The 23,482-nt window shown below is 39.8% G+C and overlaps 2 protein-coding genes across 2 annotated transcripts in view; both read left to right on the forward strand.

The window, feature by feature from the left end:
• Positions 1-23,482, forward strand: part of LOC125751447 (coiled-coil domain-containing protein 34-like) — a 112,891-nt gene that overhangs the window by 62,671 nt on the left and 26,738 nt on the right. The window lies entirely within an intron of this gene.
• lgr4 (leucine-rich repeat containing G protein-coupled receptor 4) overlaps positions 3,981-23,482 on the forward strand; it is a 37,237-nt gene continuing 17,735 nt past the window's right edge. Inside the window, exons 1-3 of the mRNA XM_049030243.1 lie at positions 3,981-4,809; positions 16,841-16,912; positions 22,568-22,639. Of these exons, the coding sequence (XP_048886200.1) occupies positions 4,625-4,809; positions 16,841-16,912; positions 22,568-22,639 (329 nt within the window). The 5' untranslated portion in view covers positions 3,981-4,624. The remainder of the gene's footprint in view (positions 4,810-16,840; positions 16,913-22,567; positions 22,640-23,482) is intronic.

Consider the following 23,482-nt stretch of genomic DNA (forward strand, 5'->3'; position numbering starts at 1 on the left):
CCATTTCATCTCTAATGTGAATCCCAGTTCAGCGATGGGGGTCGCCACTGTAAAAATGGTGCCATCCTTTGGATGAGATGTAAAACCGAGGTCCCGACATTCTTGGGTTATGTCCCTGTGCTTCCTTTGAAAGAGTATGGGGTGGTACCCTTATGCCCTGGATAAAATTGCCTGCTGCGGTAGGAATCTGCCCTTTCATACCTGGCCTCCTACTCATCCTGAATATCTGACTGGTGACTTCTCTCCTGCCCCTTCGCCACCTTTAGCTGCTGTGTGGTGAACATTTTGCTGAAGAATGGCTGCCATCTCATCCAGGTTGGTGCAACACAGTGGTGGTTCAAGTGGCACCTCATTGATTCTATAAAGTGCTTTTGGTGGTATTTACGGGTATATAAACATTCATTCATTTTACTATTTAATAGTTTATACACAATACATTTCAACTCCTGGTCGTATTGAGGTTAATTTCGAAGTAATTGTAGAATTTACTGATGGAACTCTTTCACAATGAAGTGAAGAACACACCCTCATTTTGTTTTGAGGGATCTACATTTTTCATTTTACCACCTGCCTATTCTGATTCTTTTGATCTCCCCTTGAAAAAAAAATATGAACAAGGGGTTTCTGGGATGATATTGGGGCCTAGAACTTGAGACCAGGTCTCCTGCATTTTCGTAGCACGTTTACAATCTTTCAGTTACGATAATCTGCGGAATTGGAATGTATTATTCACAACAAGGAAGCCATCAACCCAACCATAGCAATGTCTAAAGTTTTGCTATTCCTCGGTGTTACCTCTAGGTGGTGTTGCGTCTCCATTTTTAACGGAAGTTACTAATAAATAATTACAAAAACAAAATATCTACTTCAAGGTTTTTACTGCATAGCGTAAGTACAGCAAACATTCTAATTTTATATTGAATTACAGCCAGTCATTCCTTAAAAAGATTGTTTCCAATTGTGAATGATTCCGTATATGTTGTATTTTCAAACAATTTCTTCAGGGTTGACAAGTATTCTGATTCTACAAAGAATCGTTGATTGGCATTAAATGATCTGGTGAAATTGCTGCACATTTAACGGTATTGTGTGCTTGCCATTAAACTATAAAATGATTGCTTCAAGGTGAGAAATTTAACCAGATATTTGTCTTTTCTTTATCAATTTTTACTTAAAAGCTGGAATTTCAATCTAGTAGTTTTCTTTAAATATTTTGCCAATTGCATGTAAAACAAAATATTTTTGCGAGTTTAATAGTGTTTTTCTTTAATATTTTCCCGAGAGCTTGAAAAACCAAAAATTCATTTTAGCTAAACGACTTGAATTTCAACCGTCCTTGTGGATGTTCGTCTTTTACAAAAGTCAACCGGTATTCCTGCTGCAGTGAAAAGCAGCAGCATTAACCACTTATAAACAGTCCCCGTCACGTCAGTCTGCTCTCCGCTTAAATGCGAAGAGACTTGTGCACTTACTTGGGTTTAGAAAAATATTTCTTTGCTTTCCCCAGCGAAATCAGTTTCCCTAACTTTGGTGTTTTACCTACTTTAAACTTCAGCTGTATGTCTTCTAGTTCCATAAGTGTTTTACTTGGGTTTGACTGGACCCAGCAAAATGATGTTTGACAGGGACAGAACTCCTGTTACAGCTGCAGTTTTACAGTTATTGTGACTCATTTGTTTGATGACTAATTTCTATGTATAATGTCACTGTTTCTCTTAAAGTATGAGAACCATTTAAAACACAATCCTCCAAGTAACACAATGGTACCCTATGAACGTAAAAATGGAAAGCTCAAACAATCCATTGATATGGGTCATATCTGCTGTAAGTTTCTATTTTTTTGTCTGTCACAGCTTGGATTGATATGTTCTGAAACTTGGTCTATACTTCTTCCAAATATTTGGCATGTAAATATTCCCACCTCTGATATTTCCTTTTCACCACGCACTGATTAGTCATGCAAATTGCACTTGCATGAGGGGAAAAGCCATGTCCCTTTTGCTGTTCACAACATGCAGTTAATCTGGTGGTCTTTGTACGCTTACATGTGGGGAATATGCCTATGGCTACATAATCCATGCGATGCTCCCTTTACTTTTACTGTGTGGGTTTCAAACCCCAAAGCCCATTGTAATGCTAACCAGCACTTTTTTTAAAAAATGAAAATAAACATACACATTAGATAGATAGATAGATAGATAGATAGATAGATAGATAGATAGATAGATAGATAGATAGATTTATTGATTGATTGATTGGAGCCTTACACATAGGATGGTGCATTTGTATTATTCACTACATCAAAACTTTAACATGACATATGTGGGATTTTGCACTAACCAAAACAGTATACAACAAATTCATATATTTATATTTGTTGTTGGGGGGAATTGTGCAGCTCTGTGGATTGGGTTCAAATCCCTTGGTCGGCAGAGTGATCCCACAAATACGCCCTTGAACAAAACCCTCACCCTCAATCACTCTAGGGACTGGCTGACCCTATATTCTCCTCAACGTCAGAGTTGACTGCTACTGGTATTTAATGTTGCCATCTCAAATTCAGTCACCTTCATTGGCAATTATTAAGTAGTTTTCAGTGATCATGCAAAATACACTTTTAATTTATTAAAATTAATATAGACATGCATAGGTAGTTTTTGACTATAGTTTCTTTGCTTTCCTTAGGAGCCCAATTAGGAAAAGAGCCCACGACCACGTGTAAAACTTTTAAAACAACATATTTTCCATATTAGAACATGGAAAATTCTTAGTCACGCTGCACCTGATTTGCATCCCCATATAAACATGTTATAAATAGCTGAATCTTATAAGGTTGACTAACCCACCATGTCTCACTTTTGTCAGTTTTTATGGCAATAAAACTTAGCTGTACTGTTATTGTAGGTTACTGCATATTAGTGTTCTTTGAGAAGTAATTGAATTTTGCCAAATAATTGAATATTACCAAGTCACTTTTCTATTGAAGCTACTCCCCTAGGAGATGTTCCTTTAGGGAAACATCACGGAGATTTTTGCAATGTACTTGGCAGGTATTGCTCAGCCAGTCAAGAGTCAAATTAAAGGTCTGAATGAATAGACTTGTGAGTTTCTTTTTTTCACTGTTTGTTATGAGTGCAAAAATGCAAGTAAGATTTCCCTCCAACCAGACAAAATTTACATTTGAGTGGGACTTCATTAGGGGGCGGAGTATTGGCACAGTAATTAGCAGTGTTGCCTGGCAAGTCTCTGTTCCATGTGTGTTAAGTTTGCATGTTCTTTCAGTGTTGTTGTGGGGTTTCCTCCAGTCTCCCCCCACAGTCTCAAACATGCTGAGGTGAATTGGAGTTTCCAAATTGTCCATAGGTGTAAATGGTGTGTGTGCGTTACAATGTGCGGGGGGGGGGGGGGCGGTGAAGCCCATGCCTGTAACCGTGAATAGGACAAGCAGGTACAGAATCTAGATGGATGGGACCTCATTACTTGACCAATTATGTGTTTAGAGATTGCATGAAGAGTATGCGACTCTTCTGTGTGAATAAAGCCTCGTTGTTTTTAATGCTGCGTGTGTACCGGACAGAAGAACCCCTTTGCTAATATTACTGTATTGGTAAAGCATAACGTGACACTGGTCAGCGATCCTCAGTAACCTGGCCGTTAAAGAACCTGCAGGTTCCTCCATATTGATATGCTCATGAACACCCTCTATCAAAGGCGTGAAGACTCTCTTTACTCATAAGACTCACGATTTTTAGTGCATTTTGCTATCTCTGTCTCTGAAATTAGACATGTATGCTCTGTGTTGAGTTAAAATTGTGTTTTAGGACGGTTGATACAGAACAAAAGCCGTATAAAGGTCTGGTTGATTCCCCCCGTGATATCCTACCAGACGGTACCGAGAAACCCCAGCAGCTTATAGCTTGGCGAGCCGGTAACGTCACGGTGTCGTTAATTCGTAGGCTGGGCTTATTCGCATATTCACAAGGTGGTGGTGCTAGATGTCCCGTAGGGTTTGGAGTGAGTGAGCGAAAGAAAGCAAGATGAAGAGCTCTAAGAAGGGAGGAAACGCGAGTAACTGCTGAAACCTAATGTCTCGGTCTCTACTTTTTTCTATACGAAGACCCTGTAGAAAAACTCAACATGAAAACAGTACATCTTAGTTTTTTTAATCCTATTTTTCAAATTTTGCATCCACTGTGAGTAAAGGCTGCAGGAGTATTCAGGGGCAACTCGAAAGAAGCTAAATTTTTAGTTTTAATGGGACACAGAAAACGTAAAAAAAAAGTTGTTTACGGTATATCTGCTATACGTACGTTATAGGCTTTGAATTATTAAGATAAATTGTGGAATACCGAGTACTATCCAGCTGAAATTTAAAGTGTTCTCTTAGAAATATCACAATTCTTTGGAGAAAACAAAAAAATAGGGAGTTATGTTTCATTTCACGGAGACTGGATCGTGAAGATGGATTTACTGTGTTAGACACTACGGACTATGGATTTGCACGTTATACAAATGATTTGACCGTCGAACGCTGACCACTGTTTTCCACTTTTAAAAAGGAGATAATAACCGAATATTGTTTTGGAAAGGAAAGCAGGAAAATCTCACTTCGTTCACATAAAGTATGAAAATGTGCGTTTTGCTCCTGGGGATAGTGCTTTCGGGATGGTGTTTATTGGCCGGCCAGGGGCAGCCCAGCCCACGGCTCTGCCCGACTCCGTGCCGCTGCGACGGACTGGAAGGTGCTGACTGCTCTGGGCGAGGGCTGGTCACCGTCCCGTCTGCACTGAGCGCCTTCACTTACTATCTGTAAGTATTACAAGCCGTGTGTCTTTCATACAGCTGCAGACTGATGCAGTCACTATTTCCAAATAGCAGAAGTAGTATAATGCATCTAAGTTTTCATTGCTCAGCACCGTTTCGTATTTTCATGTTAATTGCATGAGTTCAGGAATATCGATAATTTACGTTTAAGCCTTCGCTGTTTCCAAAATACAAAAACAAAACAAAACCTTGACACCAAGGGTCAAAATGGGAACAAAAGGAAAGAAGTGCAAATAAGCAGACGGCGAAGTCTCCCTTGTCTGTTTCCTGATGTTTTTTTCCTTCTTTTTTCTGGTGGTTATACAGTTACACTACCTTTAGATATATGTGTTTCTATGTGAGGTTCATTACCCCCCCACCCCCACCCTTTCTGACAATAATTTATTAGTGGCTGGAGGAATTCCTAATGTTCTGGTAATTCCCTTGAAGCAGGGAATATATCACTATTACTATATAATTAGAATGAAATTTAAACGCCAGTTGAGCTGCCCATTATCCATTTTTTAAAAATCTTTTTAATTAAAAATATTAGTCTCACACGTGTATACTTTGTCATTTATCATGAGATACATATAAAATGCAGTTTTAAAAATAATTGTTTGAAAATTGCTCATTTATAAGACTTTGTCAGAGAGCAAATACCAGGAATATGTAGGGAAGTTGACCTTAAAATCTACTTTTTATGCAAGTGTGTTGCAACAATTCAAATGCGTAAATTCTGCAACCAGGCTGTATTGCATACGATTTAACCATTGCACAGCACCTTTTAATCTTCATGAGCCTTCTAAGAAGTGTGAGTGAAAACAGTGACCTGTGTTAATTTTTTAAAGAAAATGGTACGTAATTATTAGTCAGCACACTATCATTAGTACCAAAAACAGCAACGGACTTCTAACAAAAAGATTCAAGTCCGAATCCTTCACAGAAACTGCAGCTGAGCTCATGTGATACACTTCACACTGAGTTCTTCTGTCAAATACTCAGCTGTCCGCTTACAAAGTTTGCTTTTGTTGTTAGCTCGACCATTCAGCATAAATGTCTTTAAATAATTGTCGTCTCTGCTTTGAAACGCAAATCTGTCACATTATAATGAAATACTGGATTATCCTTTGTTCCCAAAGTTTCGCCATTGATCTGCCAACGCACTGGATGCGCATGCAAATCATGAGAACATCCCCGTGCAGTAGTTTCACCTCCCACATCTATGCAGAGACACCTTGATGGCACAGTACATTCACATACACTTGGCACTCACCTTCTCTGTCACACCCAGGGAATGCACAGGGAAGCTCACAGCGGGCTTTTCACAGAAATGTTTAGGAAGTCACTAATGCATTATAGCTTAGGATAAAATAGTTAAGCAATAAGGTCATCATTTGGGCTGAGGTGTACTTTTACTAGATTATTTGGTCTTTCTATAAGCTTGGTACCCTCTAATGTGGAACGCTGTATATTTCTTTGTCTAATTATAAAGCATATTTTAAAGATTAATCATCATATTAGCTTGCTCAAACATGCACAGCACTTGTTGGCAAAGGGAGATGGCACACTGGCAATCTATCACTCACTACCCATATTTGCAGAACGTTGAGTCCCTTTTAATTTGAAATACTTTGTCACTTAAAATATTTCGATTCTGTTGTCTGTGTTGGCATTCCGTGAATAAGCCATGTTTCAATCGTTTTAATGCTGACTGAAAACCCAGTTGGTTTTTCCACTTCTCTTGCAGACAAACTGGCACATTTGGCAGATTGCACTGCTGAAATGACAGTAGAACTGCACCATTTATTGGTTAATTATACACTATGGTGACTTTCAAATTCTCAAACGGGATTTGCGCCATATTCTCTACATTGGTGAAAAAAAGGTAGTTTAATAACTGAATGTTCTTAAAAAGAAATACTTATATACATAATACAAATAATATAATGTATACCTCTATGGAGTAGAATATATATAACATGGGCAGTAATAATATACTACATAAACTGTAATATATTTTTATGAAAAATGAAGGTTTTAGAGCAACACAAGTCTTTCAGCACCATGACATTTGAAAGCTAGCAGCCTTGAAATGCTGTGTAATTAGATATAGCTAAATGTGCACCACTGTTTTTGTTACATCAGGGTAAATATGTACGTATTTGGTTTGGTAAAATCTACTGTTTATCCTCTCTGAGAGTCAGAAACATAGTTTGTAGTTCAGAACAACTGAAGTAAGAGAGGAGCAAAAAGTGGGTGCAAAGTGAGGCAGGATGTTTGAAGATGATGATGTTGTTGGGCATCCTGGTGGTTCAGGGTTGCTATTTGTAGCAGTTGGAAGATGGATCATGGGCGTATATTATGGGGGGGGGGGGGGGGTTGTAACTCCCCCAATAATCAAAACCAGCCAATACAGCCCCCTGGGCCTTCTTAAATTGATGATGTCAACCCCCTCAACGCTCAACCCAAAGTTATGCCCTTGAGGTGAATGGATTATTAATATTATTGTTATTATTTTATTTTAATTTGACCATTGAGAAAATTATTTCAGATTTTTTAGCATGCTTGCTTTAAAGAGATGAAACGCAAGAAATCCAATAATATAAATTCAATGTTCCATGTTTTCCCATTGAAAAAGTCACCATATACGTTTTATCTTCATAGGGCAAGAACACGCAAGAATGAGTAGATTTTAGTAAAACAATAGTTTGTTGACTGACAAATCTGCTGTTCTTCAAGTCTGCTGCTCTCTGCTTTCCTCAGAGAATATATAGCCACTGTTCAGTTCTTTCAGATCATTATTTTTCTTTGTTGCCAGAGAAATGGAGACAGAGTCAAGGTCTAAATTTGTATATTGTAACATAAGTATTTTCTAAACGTTCAAACAAATCCAGCTGAGGTTTTAACTGGGCAGTTATTGCTTCTATATATGTATCACCGGCTTTAGTACTTCAGTGTAAGCAGGGATTGTGCAGGAGATAAAATCCCTAAGACTACTTGTCGTGTCCAATACTGAACACATGTTCAGCACTGGGCAGCCTTTGCCAAGGAGAGCTGGACGAGCTGATTCCAAACAAAAGCATTAGCTTTCTTATTTGGTCTTGCTTAAATTTCCAAGCTTTTGATACTTTTGCGTAAAATAAGGGCAATGCCTGGAGTCAATTAAACATCTGCTTACTTGCTCCTGGCTTGTTCACGCATGCTGCCTCACAGTCTTTCTTACCAGGCGTGAAAAAAAGCTTGCCGTTCATGTTGTTAAGCTGTACTGTCAAGCAGGAGGACCTATGAGTGTTATGGATTAAAGCATGAAGAATGTGTCACCAAGCAGCCTGGTCCCAGACACGCAGAAGGGCTTGGTCTTTCGGGGTAGCGCCGGGCCATCAGCATGTCACAAGCAGCTTTTTCAGATCAGAGTTGGATGACGCATCTATTTCGAAGCTTTCAAACATCCGCGGAGCGGACAGTGCTCAGCTGGATGCACAAAACAAACTTAAGCTTCGGAATTCCCAGAGAGAGAGCAACATGAGAGCAGCGGCTCTCTGGGTGGCATGAGGTCAAGGGTCACGGATGTCTAATGAAGCGTGGTGCCGCTGAGGCAGATCTTGCCTTGGATAGTTTGAGGTGGGATTTTGGGGGTGGGAGACCGTTCACTAAACACATTATTCAAACACACTACAAATACTCTGGAGTGAGAAGCCTAAGAGTTCCACAAACGTACATGCTACATATAATTAATGTTCTGTCGCATACTTCACTCATGCTTCTGCAGTGCTGCTTGTGGAGGATGGCAGTGGGTCTGCGTCCTGCAAAAGGTGACTGTGGAGTGAAAAATCTTCTCAAAAGATCTGCTCGTCTGGGGTAGAAACAGCTGCTTTATCTGTCCCTATACCAGTAGATTTACAGTGAAATGCGGACCAGTACAGCTTAATAGTGACTGATGAAGCCCACGGAATGTAACAGGACATAAGACTGCAGTTACAGCTGGGAAGCATTCAGTAGATCTGCAGACACATTCTAGACATGATCATTAGTGATAGATCTGTGATGAGGATGAGAGTTATGCTCTGATTTTGACTCCTGCTTCTCATAAAGAACTTCTGCAATGTTGGCTAGGTCTAACATTTCATACAGGTTGTTCCTCTGTCGTGACCTGGTCTCCCTGTGAACCTGTAATGGATTAGTGGTTGGAAGATGGATGGTTGGATGGATGGGTGATCTACAGGGAATCCTGTATTGTTCATCTACATGTTCCAGTTGTATGATATTAACCAGAGGTGGATAGTTCAGGTCCAAAAAGTAAAACTCCAGACCAAGATTTTGTTTCAACCAATCAGTTGAGTATAAAATGCCACAATCACAGGGTAATCAACTGGTTGTTTGAAACAAAACCTTAGTCTGGACTTTTGCATTCTGGTCCTGAACTATCCAGCTTTGATATTAACTGTCCATTATTGTGAAATGATTTTGTTTAGCTTGAGATCAGAGGACCTTTTAAGCCTCTTTGGGGACAAAATGAAAAACCTACATACTGTGACACTTTTATCACAATTTTCAGGAGTCCTCAGTAGATACTAAATCGAATGAAATGCAGTGTGTTGAAATCAGTGCAGATGGAAAGGATAATAAGTATTGTTTTAAAATTCACTTTGGTATTGAGTTTGAAGGAATTGTTGTATCAATTTTTTTCCACTCCGAATCATCCCAAAATACATAGATTAATGGTTCCAAATTATATGTGCTCTGTGATGGAGTGGTATCCCTTCCAGGGATCCACTCCTTGTGCCCTGGGCTTCCTGGGGGGCTACGTTCCAAGCTGTGATCATGCACAGAAAAAGCTGCTTTGGAGGGTTGTGGAGATGGACGAATATGTTTCATAAAGCTGCTATATTAATTTTAAATATTTCACTCACATCTATCTGCCCAACTTTCATCCTATACAGCAGTGTTTTCCCAACCCTAACCCACAGACAGTCCAAAATTTTGCTCTCTCCCAGCTCCCAAAAATGAGGGCTGTCTGGCAGGGGGCTTGGAGGGAGCAAAAACGTGGCCCAACTGTGGGTCCCCAAGGACCGGATTGGGAAACACTGCAGTATACGGTCCAGTGGGTTTGCCTGAACCCTTTCCCAGGCAGCACAGAGCAGATGGCCCAGGAATCCTAAGTGGCTATAGATAATTATAACATGTAACTCTGTTGATTATTATGGGTGCCTCCTGCAATAACTGTAGTCCATGAATGAGGCCTTGCTGTATTACAATGCTGACCTGGAACCATCATCTGATTTTCATACAGTGCTGCAACTGAACAGCTAAAAAAAGGTGTCATCTAGCAAATTTCTGATGCCTTTCCAATGCAGCTTTTGGAACATTCAAAATATAACCCAAATATGTCACTTCTCCCAGAATGAAACGGGAATACTCTTTTTCCATTGAGTTTTCCAGTTAAATTAAATGGTGCTTAATTAAAATCCTGCAGCTGCCTTCCGTCTTGTTTAAATTCACTTCACTTTATCAGCTAAACTTCGCAGGATAGAGGGATGTTATTCTGAAAAAAAGTACAATAAACCAAGATAAATATGTATTATACTTGCACAATAATGTGGAAGACATAGCTTGGCAGGAAGGAAATGTGAATTAAATACAAATGCATGAAATCCAAGTGTGTGAGAGTGTGTGTCTGGCTGGGGAGGAGGGAATGCTGTCCACTGTGCATTCATGTCAGCTTAACCTTTACTGGCAGCTGCAATGGGGCAGAACTGCCTCACAAAACAGGTGAAGGGAGGGCCGTCTCCCAAGGCGAAATAATGGATGAGGAAATAGCATATTTTACTGCTTGATTTGGTGTTCAGCCTGTCTCCGTACCACGTCCACCTCATCAAGAAAGAGGCAGCAAAGGGAGAAAGGGGCTGAGCAATGGTGGCTTCATGAACGTACAGGGGGTGTATTGTTCTTGTCTTAATTAAAGGCTTTTCAACAAAAAGTACAGAATGAGAGTAAGTGGAGTTTCAGGCCCATTGTTATTCCACTCCACTGGCTGAGCTCTTTGGCCATCCATCGGTGCATTCTGTCCGTTTTAAGCTGAATCACTCTTTTGTTCTTGGTCAACAGAGGTGAAAGAGGCTGGACTTGCTCTCTGTCTTTCTCGCTTCTCTTTCTGATCCATCGTTGGTTAGCAGAGGTCGAAGTCGTTGGTTTGCTTTTTCTGGGGGTGGGGGGGTCTACGTTTTGTGGTCTACGTTGCGCTCAAATAGGTGATTTCCTGTTTTGTCCGAGGGTGTTCGCACAAGTTCCTTAAGCAGCAGTGCAAAACCTTTACACATGCGCGCGTACTATTCACAGCAAACAATTAAGGATCAGCTGTAATTTATACCTTTAAAATTATGCCTGTAGTAAATAATGCCCTGTTGATGGATTACCATGGAACATCTATGTGCTTGTGTGACTTGTGACTATGGAAAAGAAGAATATAAATTTTTTGTGAATCATGTATATTATAGATAGATTTGCTTGGTTTTTTGCTGGAAAACCTGCTTAGAACCGACATTTAAAACCAGGGCTGGGCAGTTAATCAAATTTAAATTTCAGTTTGGATTTTGACTTCTAGAGCTTATCAAAACAAAACGATTGAGATAAAACAATAATTGTACTACATTTTGTTTGCAATGATGCTCCCTTTATGTCATGTTATAAATGCAGTACACCCCTTTTCCAGTCGCTTATAATTTATTTTACAGTCCAATTGTTTAGAGTTCAAAGAAATCCACGGTTGAAAGACATTTTTAAAGTTAAATAAATGCATGTTTCCAGAGTTAATGAGTAATTTAGTGTTAAATAATCATGATCTCAGTATTGACTGAAATAACCGTAGCTATGATTTTTGTCGTAATAGTGCAGCACTAGAATATACCCATAGTCAGACAAAGAAAGTGTAAATTCAAAGGCAGAGGGCAGAGGACAGTCAAACATGACAGAGCTTACTGACGACAAAGTAAAGGCAGCTGTGCCAACGTTCCCCAGTTTAGCTGACCACCTTCAGGCTGTTCTGTACATGTGTAAAACATCGCTTTTTGAATAAAATCTGTCTCGCTCAGTCAATTTTTCACTCTTATCTGCAATGCGCCAGTCAATACAGGCATGTAAGTACCGTGTCTTATTCCTTCCTTTTAGAAAATTATAAAACTCATGTTTTCTACTCCTATGTGGTTGCACCTTGACTTGTGACTCTTCAGCTTCCTTTCCTTCTGAGCAGTTATAAACATTTACTTGGATCTCCAAACACTGCAGGCTGCCACAGATTGAGGGTGGCAGAGGAGACACTGATCTGCCATGTGCCATGTGTCGCTATTTCCATGTAAAGACAGGACTATATGATAGGAACTCTTTACTGTATGTATCCCATGTTAACAAAAGCAGCTCTAAAACGCTTTCATTTGTTCTCATTCTAATATCCTGTATTAGTATTAGTGAAGCAGGCATATTGAAAAAAAAATATATAGAGCTGTGTCCAAATTCAGGGGAATTTGAAGGACACAATTTTTGAGGGTCAAACAGAAAGCGTCGTCGAATCGGATGGTCTGTCAATTACCGGCTTTCCCCATTCGTACCTTTGAGTCGCAAAGCGCCACTCCTATCGCCGTGTCAGGACATACCCACTTAACCTCTGCACAATGAATTTGTTGGGCTGCAAAGGATCCATCCGGGGCCATCCATCGTGACTTGCCAAAAGGGGGACGCGTTTCTAGATCACATTTGAAGGAGCTTTTGAAATGGGACAGCCCCTGTTGTGTCGCTGTCACACAGCCTTAGAATGCAGCCTTAGCCAGGTTCAGCCCCTGGATTTGGAGCTTAGAACTTTAGAAAAAAAATATGCTTAAGATTTTATATATATAAACATTTCAACAAGAGGAATTTATTCACAAGGGCTTTTAATAAAATGGGGCAGGTGTACCTTTAGAGTGCTTCTGGATATATTCAGTACCGTAGTTAATTGGGGTGGTGTGTAGTTCAGTGGGTTGGACTAGATCTTTGCCTATGTCTGGAAGGTCATGGGTGCAAGATCATTTCACCGTAAAGCCCTTGAGCAATGCCCTTAACTCCAATTGTTCCACGGAGGCTGACTAAATAAATACTGTATAATGACTGCAATTGTCTATTCATACATGAAACAACTACTATCAACTGCATAATGCAGTAGATCATTTCTGTCTGGAAGGCAAGACACTTATAGGAGTGTCTTAAGAATTATTCAAAACAAAGTAGGTATATTTTGTATTTTTGAGCATTATTTGAGTTATTGAGGCTTATTGGTATGTTGCAGTCACAATACCAGAGTTTCCCTGGCTTTGTTAACTGTGTTGATGGTTTGCACACTCTGTTCGTTCCTTTCCTTTCCATATGGTGTGGTTCACAAGCAAGATCCATTTGTTTAATCGTATCAGAAACCATGAAAAATGTATCACTCCCTGACACTTCACACGTGCTTTTTTCATGAGTAACATTTATTTTAATGTTGAATGCAGTTGTCATGATTAATTATATTAACACTGAAAAGCTGACTTAAAAATTGCGCAGTGTATAATTCTTAATGGCAATGTTTATAACAGTTTACAGGCCACTGGAATATATTTTCTGACACCCAGTGAAACCCTTTGTCATTGCTATGAAGTTCAAACTGAATAACTTAATTAGTCACTTGGTCAATAAGGGACTTGCTGAAGCTCATCAGGTCATTCCAAGATCATGTTATTCCAAGGCCGCCGTTTGTGGTCCCCACCATGTCAACACTGCTTGAGCAATCGTTCCCTTTTTTTGTTAACGTCTCTACTGGCCAGGAGAGATGCATCCAGTCCCGAGGAAAGATGATTTTCCCAGGCCTTTTTTCTGGCATGTGGCCTGCAACAAACAGCCATCCTGCAGTGCGTTTCCCAAAATGCTCCCATTGGCAAGTTACATGGTTGGACACAATCAGTTGTAGGGTTCCAGCTATGTAAGTTGCTAAAGTAGTTAGCAACTATGCTTTTGGGAAATGCACCCTTATGTTGTCACCACAGCAGAATGCATTTGTGGGACCACCAAGGGGAGCGTTGAAATAGGAGTCGCAGATGCTCTGATGGCACAGGGAGGCCCCCCACACACCACTGAAACAGCCGTGTATTGGTAATTTAAAAAATGCTATAGAGCCTCGAGCACAAACTAGTTCCAACTTGCGTGCAGTGTTATCATACTTACACAGAAGCAGTGGTGACCTCCATTCATTCGCTTACGTAGGACGTTCAGTCTCCTCTCTTCATTACACTGATATATATTTTCCTGTCTTAAATCTAGGTATCAGTTCATAATCAGGATTAGCACGAAACAGCTTGAAATATGTAGGTATTATATGCTAGCTTTAAAGCAACTGCAAAGTAAGACACTAGCTAGAAAATATTGAAATAAATTTAAAAAACAAAATAGATTTTTAAAAAAGCTCTTTTTTAAGTGATTCCAGTTGACAGTTAAAGAGCTTAATATGAAACTTAATATATGAATAATATTAAGCATATTACATTTGTCATGCTCTGACCAACCCTCCCATTTCCCCCTTGTCGTGGCCCTACAAGCCATGTCTGGTTGTCATTTGTATTACCTCTCATTCCTGCCCTTGTGTTAATCACTCCCAGCTGCCTCTTGTTTGCTCCCTCATTGTATTTAAGTGCTTCCCTTCCCTGTGTTTCCCAGACCTGTCATTGAAGTTGTGTGATGTGTAGCCTGTGCCTGCCTTCCACTGTTACCCCGTTCTGATTCCCCAAGATCCTTTTTATTTTCTGTTTTGTACTTTTCTGATTTATAAATCCCTTTTGGTTCATTAATTCCACTTGTTCTCACATCTTTTGTCCCGCCGGATATGACGATATGTATGCAAAAAAAAATGACTGTTGCAGTCATTCATTTATAGTTGTATTATCTTTATTTAAATACGTTCTATTAATATTTTACTCAAGGAAGTATTTTAGTAGCTTTTAGTCTCCTCCCCACATAAGCCTTTCTTTCATCCTGTTGGATAGCCTGGTTTCTCTTTCCTGCTGGGAATGACCCCTCATGTGTGAAAATGGTCTAAGCTGCCTGCTTGCCTGCCTGTCAGTCAGCACCATCCCTTCCTGAGTGTCCAGCTAAGTGTCACGCTTAGAGCAGAACTCAGCTTTTCAGTGCAGCGAAATCTCCAGTCAGACAGACAGCAGCCAATGACTTATCGGGATCTGTGGAAGACTTTAGTTCTTTTGAAGCAGTTGCTTTCCTGTAAATACTGTCAGTAAAAGGCCAGTAAGGTCCAGATCTCTGCACAGGATCTTTCGCTAAGAGGTTTAAGTGAGGCATGATTACTGTTGGTGGTTTATTCTGGGGTTGCTGTGTGGCTTTGAGGGTTTAGAGTCTCGTGTTTGGAAAGTCACTGATTTGAGTCATGTGGCTGGCAGATTTATCATGTTACTGCTGGGCTCTTGAGACCCCATATATGCTGCTGGGGCACTGAACCCAAGACTCACCCTCACCTGAATGCAGTGTGTCGCACAGCAGAGCCAGATGGCATATGCAAAAACTAAATAATTCAAATTTACTTGTCCTTGTACAATAGCCAATGAAGTCTCATTTCCTTGGTGTAATCCTCTGCAACACGCCAAAATAAGTCTTCCAAAAAAAATCTGAATTTTAAGCATTAAAATTTAAGCATTAGTTACACAACATAACAATATCACAAAAAGGCTCTGATCAAATAAACAATGGCTGACTAGTCACGAAAATACAGCAGGGAAATGGCGCTGTGGGCTTCCGTCTTGATAAGATGTTTGAAGACTCTTCTAGTTATGATTTTTATGTGTGATTCAAACTCACCAGTAAGTTTGAAGTGTATTTCGAAGAAAGCCTTAAATCATCTCGTGGCAGACTTGATGTTACTTTGAATCTAAGACAGACATGGTGTGACACGGGCACTTAGCGCCATTTAATTGTGTAGCCGCACAGCTGACAGTCGTACAGCTAATTCCTTGCGCTTGAATGAGCACAGAAACACTAACAACGGACTGACAGGCAGTAATATTATGACGATGGGCAGCAATATGCTGTAACTAAAGAGGGACAGGTGTGGCCCTCAAAGCCATCCTCCCAAAGACCTCCCGTAAGATTCAGCCCGCATTTGTGCCAACATGTAGCAACTATCGGCTTACGCAAGTCTCATGTCGGTGAAAAAAATCCTTGGATCTCGCCTGCATATTTCTCATGCCGCTACATGTCTGTTGCTGCCGTTGCTCATTCTAACAAACGTGACCTTGTCATACTTTCTGACTGTGTTTTTCTGAGGGTACGGTTTCAATACACACTGAAATGTAATGGTGTGCATGGTTTGCGCTGTCATCCCATGAAAACCTCCCAGAACTAGTAGGTGAAGAAGGAGTCAAAGTAGAGACGCTACATATTACAACTGCCCGCTGTTGGCGCAGAACACGTCTTTCGCCTAGGCTGAAGATTTTTACTGGGAGAGGCATTGGTGGGAAGCAGAGGATGGGAGTGGTTATGTTAGACGTTCAAAGTTGTCAAATCAGTTGGTGTTGAGGTTGTCGAGCAACATCCTTCATTCTTTTTTAGCATCTTTGGGTAAAGCCATTTGTGTGGGCTGACACTGCTACTGATTCGGTATATGCCATGGCATCTGGTAACAGTTTCAAATGACCCATTTCACAAAATCCTGCCACATTCTATAAATGCTGCTATCAGTATTTCCTTCTTGTTCAATAGAACAGTGTTACTCATCCTTCTAAATCAACAAGTGGGCTGAATCATTTATAACTGACATCTGAAACTAAGCGATTCTATGGCGTTTATGGCAGTCGGTATGTTTTAGACACTCAAATGATATTAATCGGGAGCCAATTATGAGCTTAATTTCTTTCATTCAACAGTACTGTATTGTACAGCAATACAGTACTCTGTTATGTAATAATGGCATGAGGAAAATGCATTTTTACGTACTTTAAATTGCATACTAAGACTGTGTCCTTTTTTACAGGGACATTAGCATGAACAACATAACAGAACTCCCAGCAAACGTCTTCGGAAACCTCCCCTATTTGGAAGAGTTGTGAGTATTCCCCTGTCTTCTCACAAAAGCAGACCATGTTATGTATTTCTTAGGTTTAGATACAATATAGCATCATTTTATTGTAATGTTCAGTTGACAAATTCAAATCAGTGGCTTGTCAGAGGTTGAGACTCCTATGACCGAGTAACCTTTAGTTACTTAGAATTTATACTTTCTGAAGCATTGACTGTCTTGTGCAGTCGTTTTGAAAATCATTTTCAGTCTTGGTAAGTTATTGGTAAGCTATTATGTGAGTATAAGGGCACCGTGTGTTTGAGAATTTAGGAAATATTTTTATGTTAGTCAGCCCGATATTACCAAATCATTGACAATGATAAATAAGTCATTTTTGCTAGAGATTGCTAATGGCAACTGGTTCTTTTTAGAAGTATCCTGGAGGTCCACCTTTCAAACTGAGTTTACTTTGTGGTGTTCTTCGGCAGCTGCAGTAGGGTATCTGTATGAATTGAAGTAGAGGAACACCTGGGCCTTCCTCATCCACGAAGTATGTTGCAATTAATAGGAAGTGCTGAGAACAAGCTTGGCAGTGAATGTCAACTAGCTGTAGTGGCACCTTGGGAGCTGGGGGGTCATGGGGCTTGCAGTTGTACTAAGGCAGACCTTCTGATCAGAGGCACAAAGGGTTTGACCAATGAGCCACACAGCCCCCTGTGGTTAGTTTGTTTCTCAGTGTTTTTGCTTCTCCAACACCTACCTTTTCTTCTGCTTTAAACCAATGTTAACAGCAGGGCGAAATGTTATAAAATAAAAACAACAAAGTGGTTTTCCATTGGTATGCTGAAGAATTTGCATTCTTGTTGTAGTGGCCCACCTGTAAATCTTTGAAACTGAGCTTCGCCTTGGATAGCTGATCATCATAATCTGAGCAAAATATCATGGTGGCCTTATTTTTGGAAGATAGGTTGGAAAAGTTTTTCCAGACACAATCAGTCCTCGCTTTTCAGAACAATGAAGTCAGTTCACAGTGGTTGAAATACAACATCTCTGTCCATAACTGATTCAGAGACGCCTTTCATGGCTGCCGGACCCATTTTAACCTTCTGCTCCGCAATCTGGAATGCAATCTGGTTTATGTCATGAAAGTTGAAAAAAAGGACACTCTGCACATACAGTAGAGCTCCCACATGCGAATTCCCTTGGGAAGTCTAAGAACACTGGGGGCTTCTACAAGGAAACCGCATGGCAAATTCTAATCAGCTGTCCCTGAAGGAGTACAATTTGCATGTAACCTCAGGTTCCTCTGCAGTCAACATTATTTAGACAAATTGCTAATTGCCTGCCTCAGTGCAATTTTGGGGAAAACTTTACCCAGTTTTACGCAGGTCTTAGCTTTGCATTCTGGAGCTGAGCACACAGCGAAGCAGGTGAGAAAAGCTTGCTTTTATATCGTTTGCTTTTACCATGGGTATGATGGAAATGATGCTGGAATCCACGTGGATGCACCGGGCAGCCTGTTGGCATACTTATATCACACCTCACAGCTGGTTGGCTGACTTTCCAGCCCCTGAGGTAAGAACATTCCTTTCTTGGTAGTCACACAGGTCTCCGTCCCGCTCAGTCCTGTCCGGCTCTCCTGAGGAGTCTGCTCACAGTGTTGACAGAAATATGGCAGGAAATGGTGATCTGTAGTTCTTTATGGGGTATGGGGTATAGCAGAAGTGCCTGTTCAGACACAAGGTGAAGGGCAGTGTTTTGTTTTTTTCTTTTCAGGGGAGGGGGCAAAATTTTCCATAACAAGGGAAGAACACATTCTTCTCTGTTAAGCCTTATGAGACATGTCCTGACATTTTGTGGGGTGGGGGTTGGGGCGTTTTTGAAATGAGAGTGAAATGTGATTATATGGTTTAGCAGTTTGTTTCTCTGTATTTTTGTTTCTCTCTGTCTCTGTGTCATCAGTATGTTATGAGATTAGTGCTCTTATTTTTTTAAATTTATAGACACACTTTGGTATTCTTACTGTATTTCGTGAAAAATATAGGCTTTTATTACACATACTAATTTGTAATCAGTCTTCAGAATGTTTAAAGTTAAAAGCTAATCAGTTGGTTGCAGTTGGATTCAAGAATACTCATTGTATACTTCGTGTATTGCTATAAAATTTATCTCAGAACTTATGATAAATTGGATAAATTGTGGTTCTTTGGGTTAAGATGTGCCTGTGATCGGAAGGTCTTCGGTTCCAATCCCATAGTCAGTAGAGTGATTCCACCATTGGACCATTGGGCCTGCTCTCTCATTTTGTACATTTGCTTTGGAGAAAAGCTTCTGGTAAATAAATGCCATAGTTCTGTAAATTCGTTGTGTAAATGGGATAGGAATTGCAGTAAGAGAAAGTGACTTTGCCTGGCAGATCCTGGAGGATGGTTGTTCATTAGCAGATGGCAGCTGGAGACTCCCTGTGTAGTGCAGTGCAGCACAGGCATGCGGCAATTGGGAGAGCCAGCACACGTGCCTTAGGGTGCTATGTGGTTTCTGGCAGGCTTTGAGTTTACACCAGAAATGACCCAATGAAATGAGCCAAACCCAAGCCTGTGCCTCTTTAACGTAACCATAAGCTTTCACAAGTATAATTTAGCTATTATTGGGAGCCATAATTCTTTAAACTGTGATATGTTTGTCATATGAAATTTTAGGGTGAGGTTTCTTCACTATAGGAGCCCTTGTCATCAGTTGTTGGACATGCGTCCTACCTTTTTTGAATATACTTTCCGTAGCTAGATACGAAGAAGTCTTTGGTGTAGGACTCTGGACAAAGTCAAACAGGTTCACCTAGAATTCAGAGAAACTGAAACATTAGTGGCATGCAGTTAGCACTTAAATGCGCTGTTTTGTTTTTGACTATCAAGGAGTTAACTCTGCTGGTAAGTGCAGTGGAAAATGTGACAGGAGGTTTAAAGACAGTGCTCAAAATCAGAGTGTTTTAAGAGGTTCTGCCTGAAGCTGCTTGCCAGACAGTTTAGGATGAAACACCATTCTGGTTTCTACCTGATAAAACGCCACTGGATATTCAAAAAAAAAAAAAAAGTCTAGAAGGAGTGTGTTCCAGATTGTACTTTCTGCCTTAGCTTTATAGAAACATTGGCATCTGTTACATTCACTTTGACAATTATCAACATTGTTAATGAATACAAAACTAAGTAACACATGCCAGTATAATTTCAGCAGCATACAATGCATCTATCTTCCAATAATGAGGGGTATATGTGCCACATGGTTCATGTGCACACTTATGTACACTCTGGGCAATTTAGAGACACCAATTAACCTAACCACATCTCTTTGGTCTGTGGGTGGAAACTGGAGTCCCCAGAGGAAACCCAGGACACACAGAGGGAAACTCCAGAAACAGATTTGAACCCCCCCCAAGCCTGGAGGGGGAAAGCGAGAGCGCTAACCACTGAGCCACCAGAGACATGACCAATTTCATACAGATTCCTTATTATTAATTTCAGTAAGCCTGCCCATTGTGTTGTTGCAGTTGTAAATCTGAGTTTTGCACAAGTCGGGAATAAAAGATTTTAAAAGCTGATTGTAAGAAGCGAAAATGCTGGAATGAATGTGACTGGGACAGAACTGACAAAGGTCAAAGGCTGCTTCGCATGACTGCTCTAGCTCCTCTACATTACACTGATTTTTTACAGCTCTCCATCGCTCTGACAGTATTTACATATAAATTACTCTTCTCTCCTCTATGGTGTACTTGTTGCTGCCGGTTTTGGGAGGTTTGCTTTCAGCAAATTGACTTGAAACACTTGAAAAAGACATAAAAACACAGGACAATTTATTTTGAAATGCTGGTGAGTGATCTTGATCATGCACATCATATTAGTCCAATCTAAAAACTTAGATCATTCAGCTTCATGTTGATATATCAATACTATTTGTTAGTTACTTAATCATTTTCAGGCATATTGAGGAGGGATTTCTTTGTTTTGACTACTGAATTCTGCAAAAAAAACTGTAATTTGTGTTTAAATCCCAGCAGGTGGTTTTGTGCAGTCTTTTTTTAAAGCTTGATTTTATACACAAACACGCCACACTATAGATAATTTCATTTATTGAAATCCACAGACATCTGGGCATTATTTGTTCCATGCTATGAATATTGTATGCATTGTGCAATGGCCTTTACCCTGACCAAGATGTCTGTATGTAAATCAAAGTGTTTCTGCTATTTGTGAGTAAAAACTGATAGTGAATATTTATTTGACTTAATTTTTTAAGAAGTTCATTATTGAAGGACACAGCTGCTACAAGTCAATTTAGTCAAATTATAATTTTTACAAATTTGCAATTATTTCCTGGGATGAGTAGGATTTATGCAATGTGGTTGTATTTAGTTCCGTATCTGATTACAGTATTGATTATATACATCACAATTGCCTGTCTGTCTTCATTGGTCTTTTGGGTTTGAAAGCAGGGTCTCCCAGAATTCCCTGGGGTTATGGGTCCAGTAGTGATATTATTGCTATTATCACTCTACCAGCTGTGGGATTTGAACTCACACCCTTCCAGAAATAGGCACAGAGCACTGTCCCACTGAGCGCACACACACACGCACGCACACACGCACACGCACGCACGCACACGCACGCACGCACGCACGCACGCACACACACACACACACACACACACACACACCTAGCACGTTTCTTCTTCCAGTGTTAATGCATGCATTTTACAGTAGTAACATAAAATGTTTCTTAGGGATTTTTGGATGAGAGATGCTATTTATACAAATGAAGCAAAAATGACTGACTTAAGACTCATGAAACTATACTTTTCCATTACTGCAGTCTTTTCCCCAAAATGCCTTACTGCCAAACCTAAGAATGTGCTGAGGAAATTAAATTTAAATGCATGTAACATGCCAGTTTGGTCCTTTTACATTCCCAGTTCATATACAGAATACATACAGTAGGTCTGTTGTATTCTTGAGGGTTATTTTCACTCCAGCTGTTTGGGGAAACTCATCTGAAATTTTTCTACACAAACATTTTCATCATTTTCAGCTGCATGCAACTGGACACCTTTGAAATGTATTTTCCCATTCTATCCTACCAAGTGATTTACCATGCAAAATGCAGATGGTGTTATTGCTTAATTACGATTATAGAAATTCATATAAATATATATTCATGTACAATTTGGATATCTTTATGGGGTGGTACTGGGAATTATGACACAAAGTAACTGGTTTACAATTTAATAATAATTACTCAATAACAGCTGAGAGCAGGCTAGCAGGTAGACGGTGCCGCTCCTGTGTTCCTGGACAGTGAGGCTGCACTTTGTATACAAAACCTATATCGGCACCATTAGTTTGGAAAGTTTGTTATTTAAAGTCCATTTATGATACTTGGAAATGTATAATAGTATGTGAGTTTTTGAGTTATTCACTTTTTCAGTGATCCAACTGCTATAGACGTATTTTGATTAAATAGCATTACTGTATATTAAATTGATTTACACGTGAATTGGTCAGTGGTTTATGGTCTTGTAGTATTCATTTGTGTTAGACCAAATTCATCGATTGTGGGCACTTGAAGTGCCTGTAAATACCCGTTTTTGCATCCGTGTGAGAATGTAGTTGCGTTTAATGTAAAGTGTGAATTTCTGTCTTTTCCTCATCAGGCGGCTGGCTGGGAATGACTTGACCTTCATCCACCCTGAGGCTCTGACTGGACTCCATCAGCTTAAAGTCTTGTAAGTTATAGTTAATACTAATGGTAATTAAAAAAACGGGTACCATCCGTTAACCATGCGTCTTCCTAGATGACTTTGATGGGAAAATGTTGGCTTGTTTTTATAGCTTTTTATGACATTGGACCTGCATGAATTGTGGGGAGGTATTTCATTTCCACGTCATCTTGAAATAAAGAATACGTAGATATATTATATAGTAATCCATCTCCTCTGTCTTAACAGCAACATATGGTTCTTTTTAGAAAACCATTACACATTTATTACTTATATAATGCCCAGTTTAAGTTACTTCTTTGGGTGCTGGTCCTGTGTTGTCAGCAAGCTTATGATTTGCATCGCTATCCATTTACCTGCCACGTTTGCTGTCAGTGTGTGGTATCAGTCATATCATTTTCTAGCGAGTATTGGGTCTGTTAGCTTGCTCTCCAAGGCGCAAAGAGGAAAAATGAATGTCAGCGTTCGAGTCCAACCGATAAAGCACTTTATCTCCTCCCAAATAAATGTTGCAATTTTTTGACATTCTAGCCACTGGATGCTGAAATATTTCACACTCTCTGGTGAAGATTTTGTTGCGTGCAGGTCTTTGTGAACATTTCATTAGCCACATAAGTTGGAGTTTAAAACTTTTATTTTCATTTCTAGCAGTATTTTTAATGGCATGACACTAAAATAGCAAGTTACGATTGTAACTATAATACGCCGGAACCTCTTTTGTTTTTTTTTTTTTACTTTACTGTACTTTTGCTGAAATTATCAGATAAACTAAGTAAAGGTCTTTGGATGGTATAGGAGGTGTAGGGTACAAATGTGTAAAATGGTGGCTCATGAAAAGCCTCAGAAATT

The sequence above is a fragment of the Brienomyrus brachyistius genome, chromosome 11, assembly GCF_023856365.1.
Source record: "Brienomyrus brachyistius isolate T26 chromosome 11, BBRACH_0.4, whole genome shotgun sequence".
NCBI lineage: Eukaryota > Metazoa > Chordata > Actinopteri > Osteoglossiformes > Mormyridae > Brienomyrus > Brienomyrus brachyistius.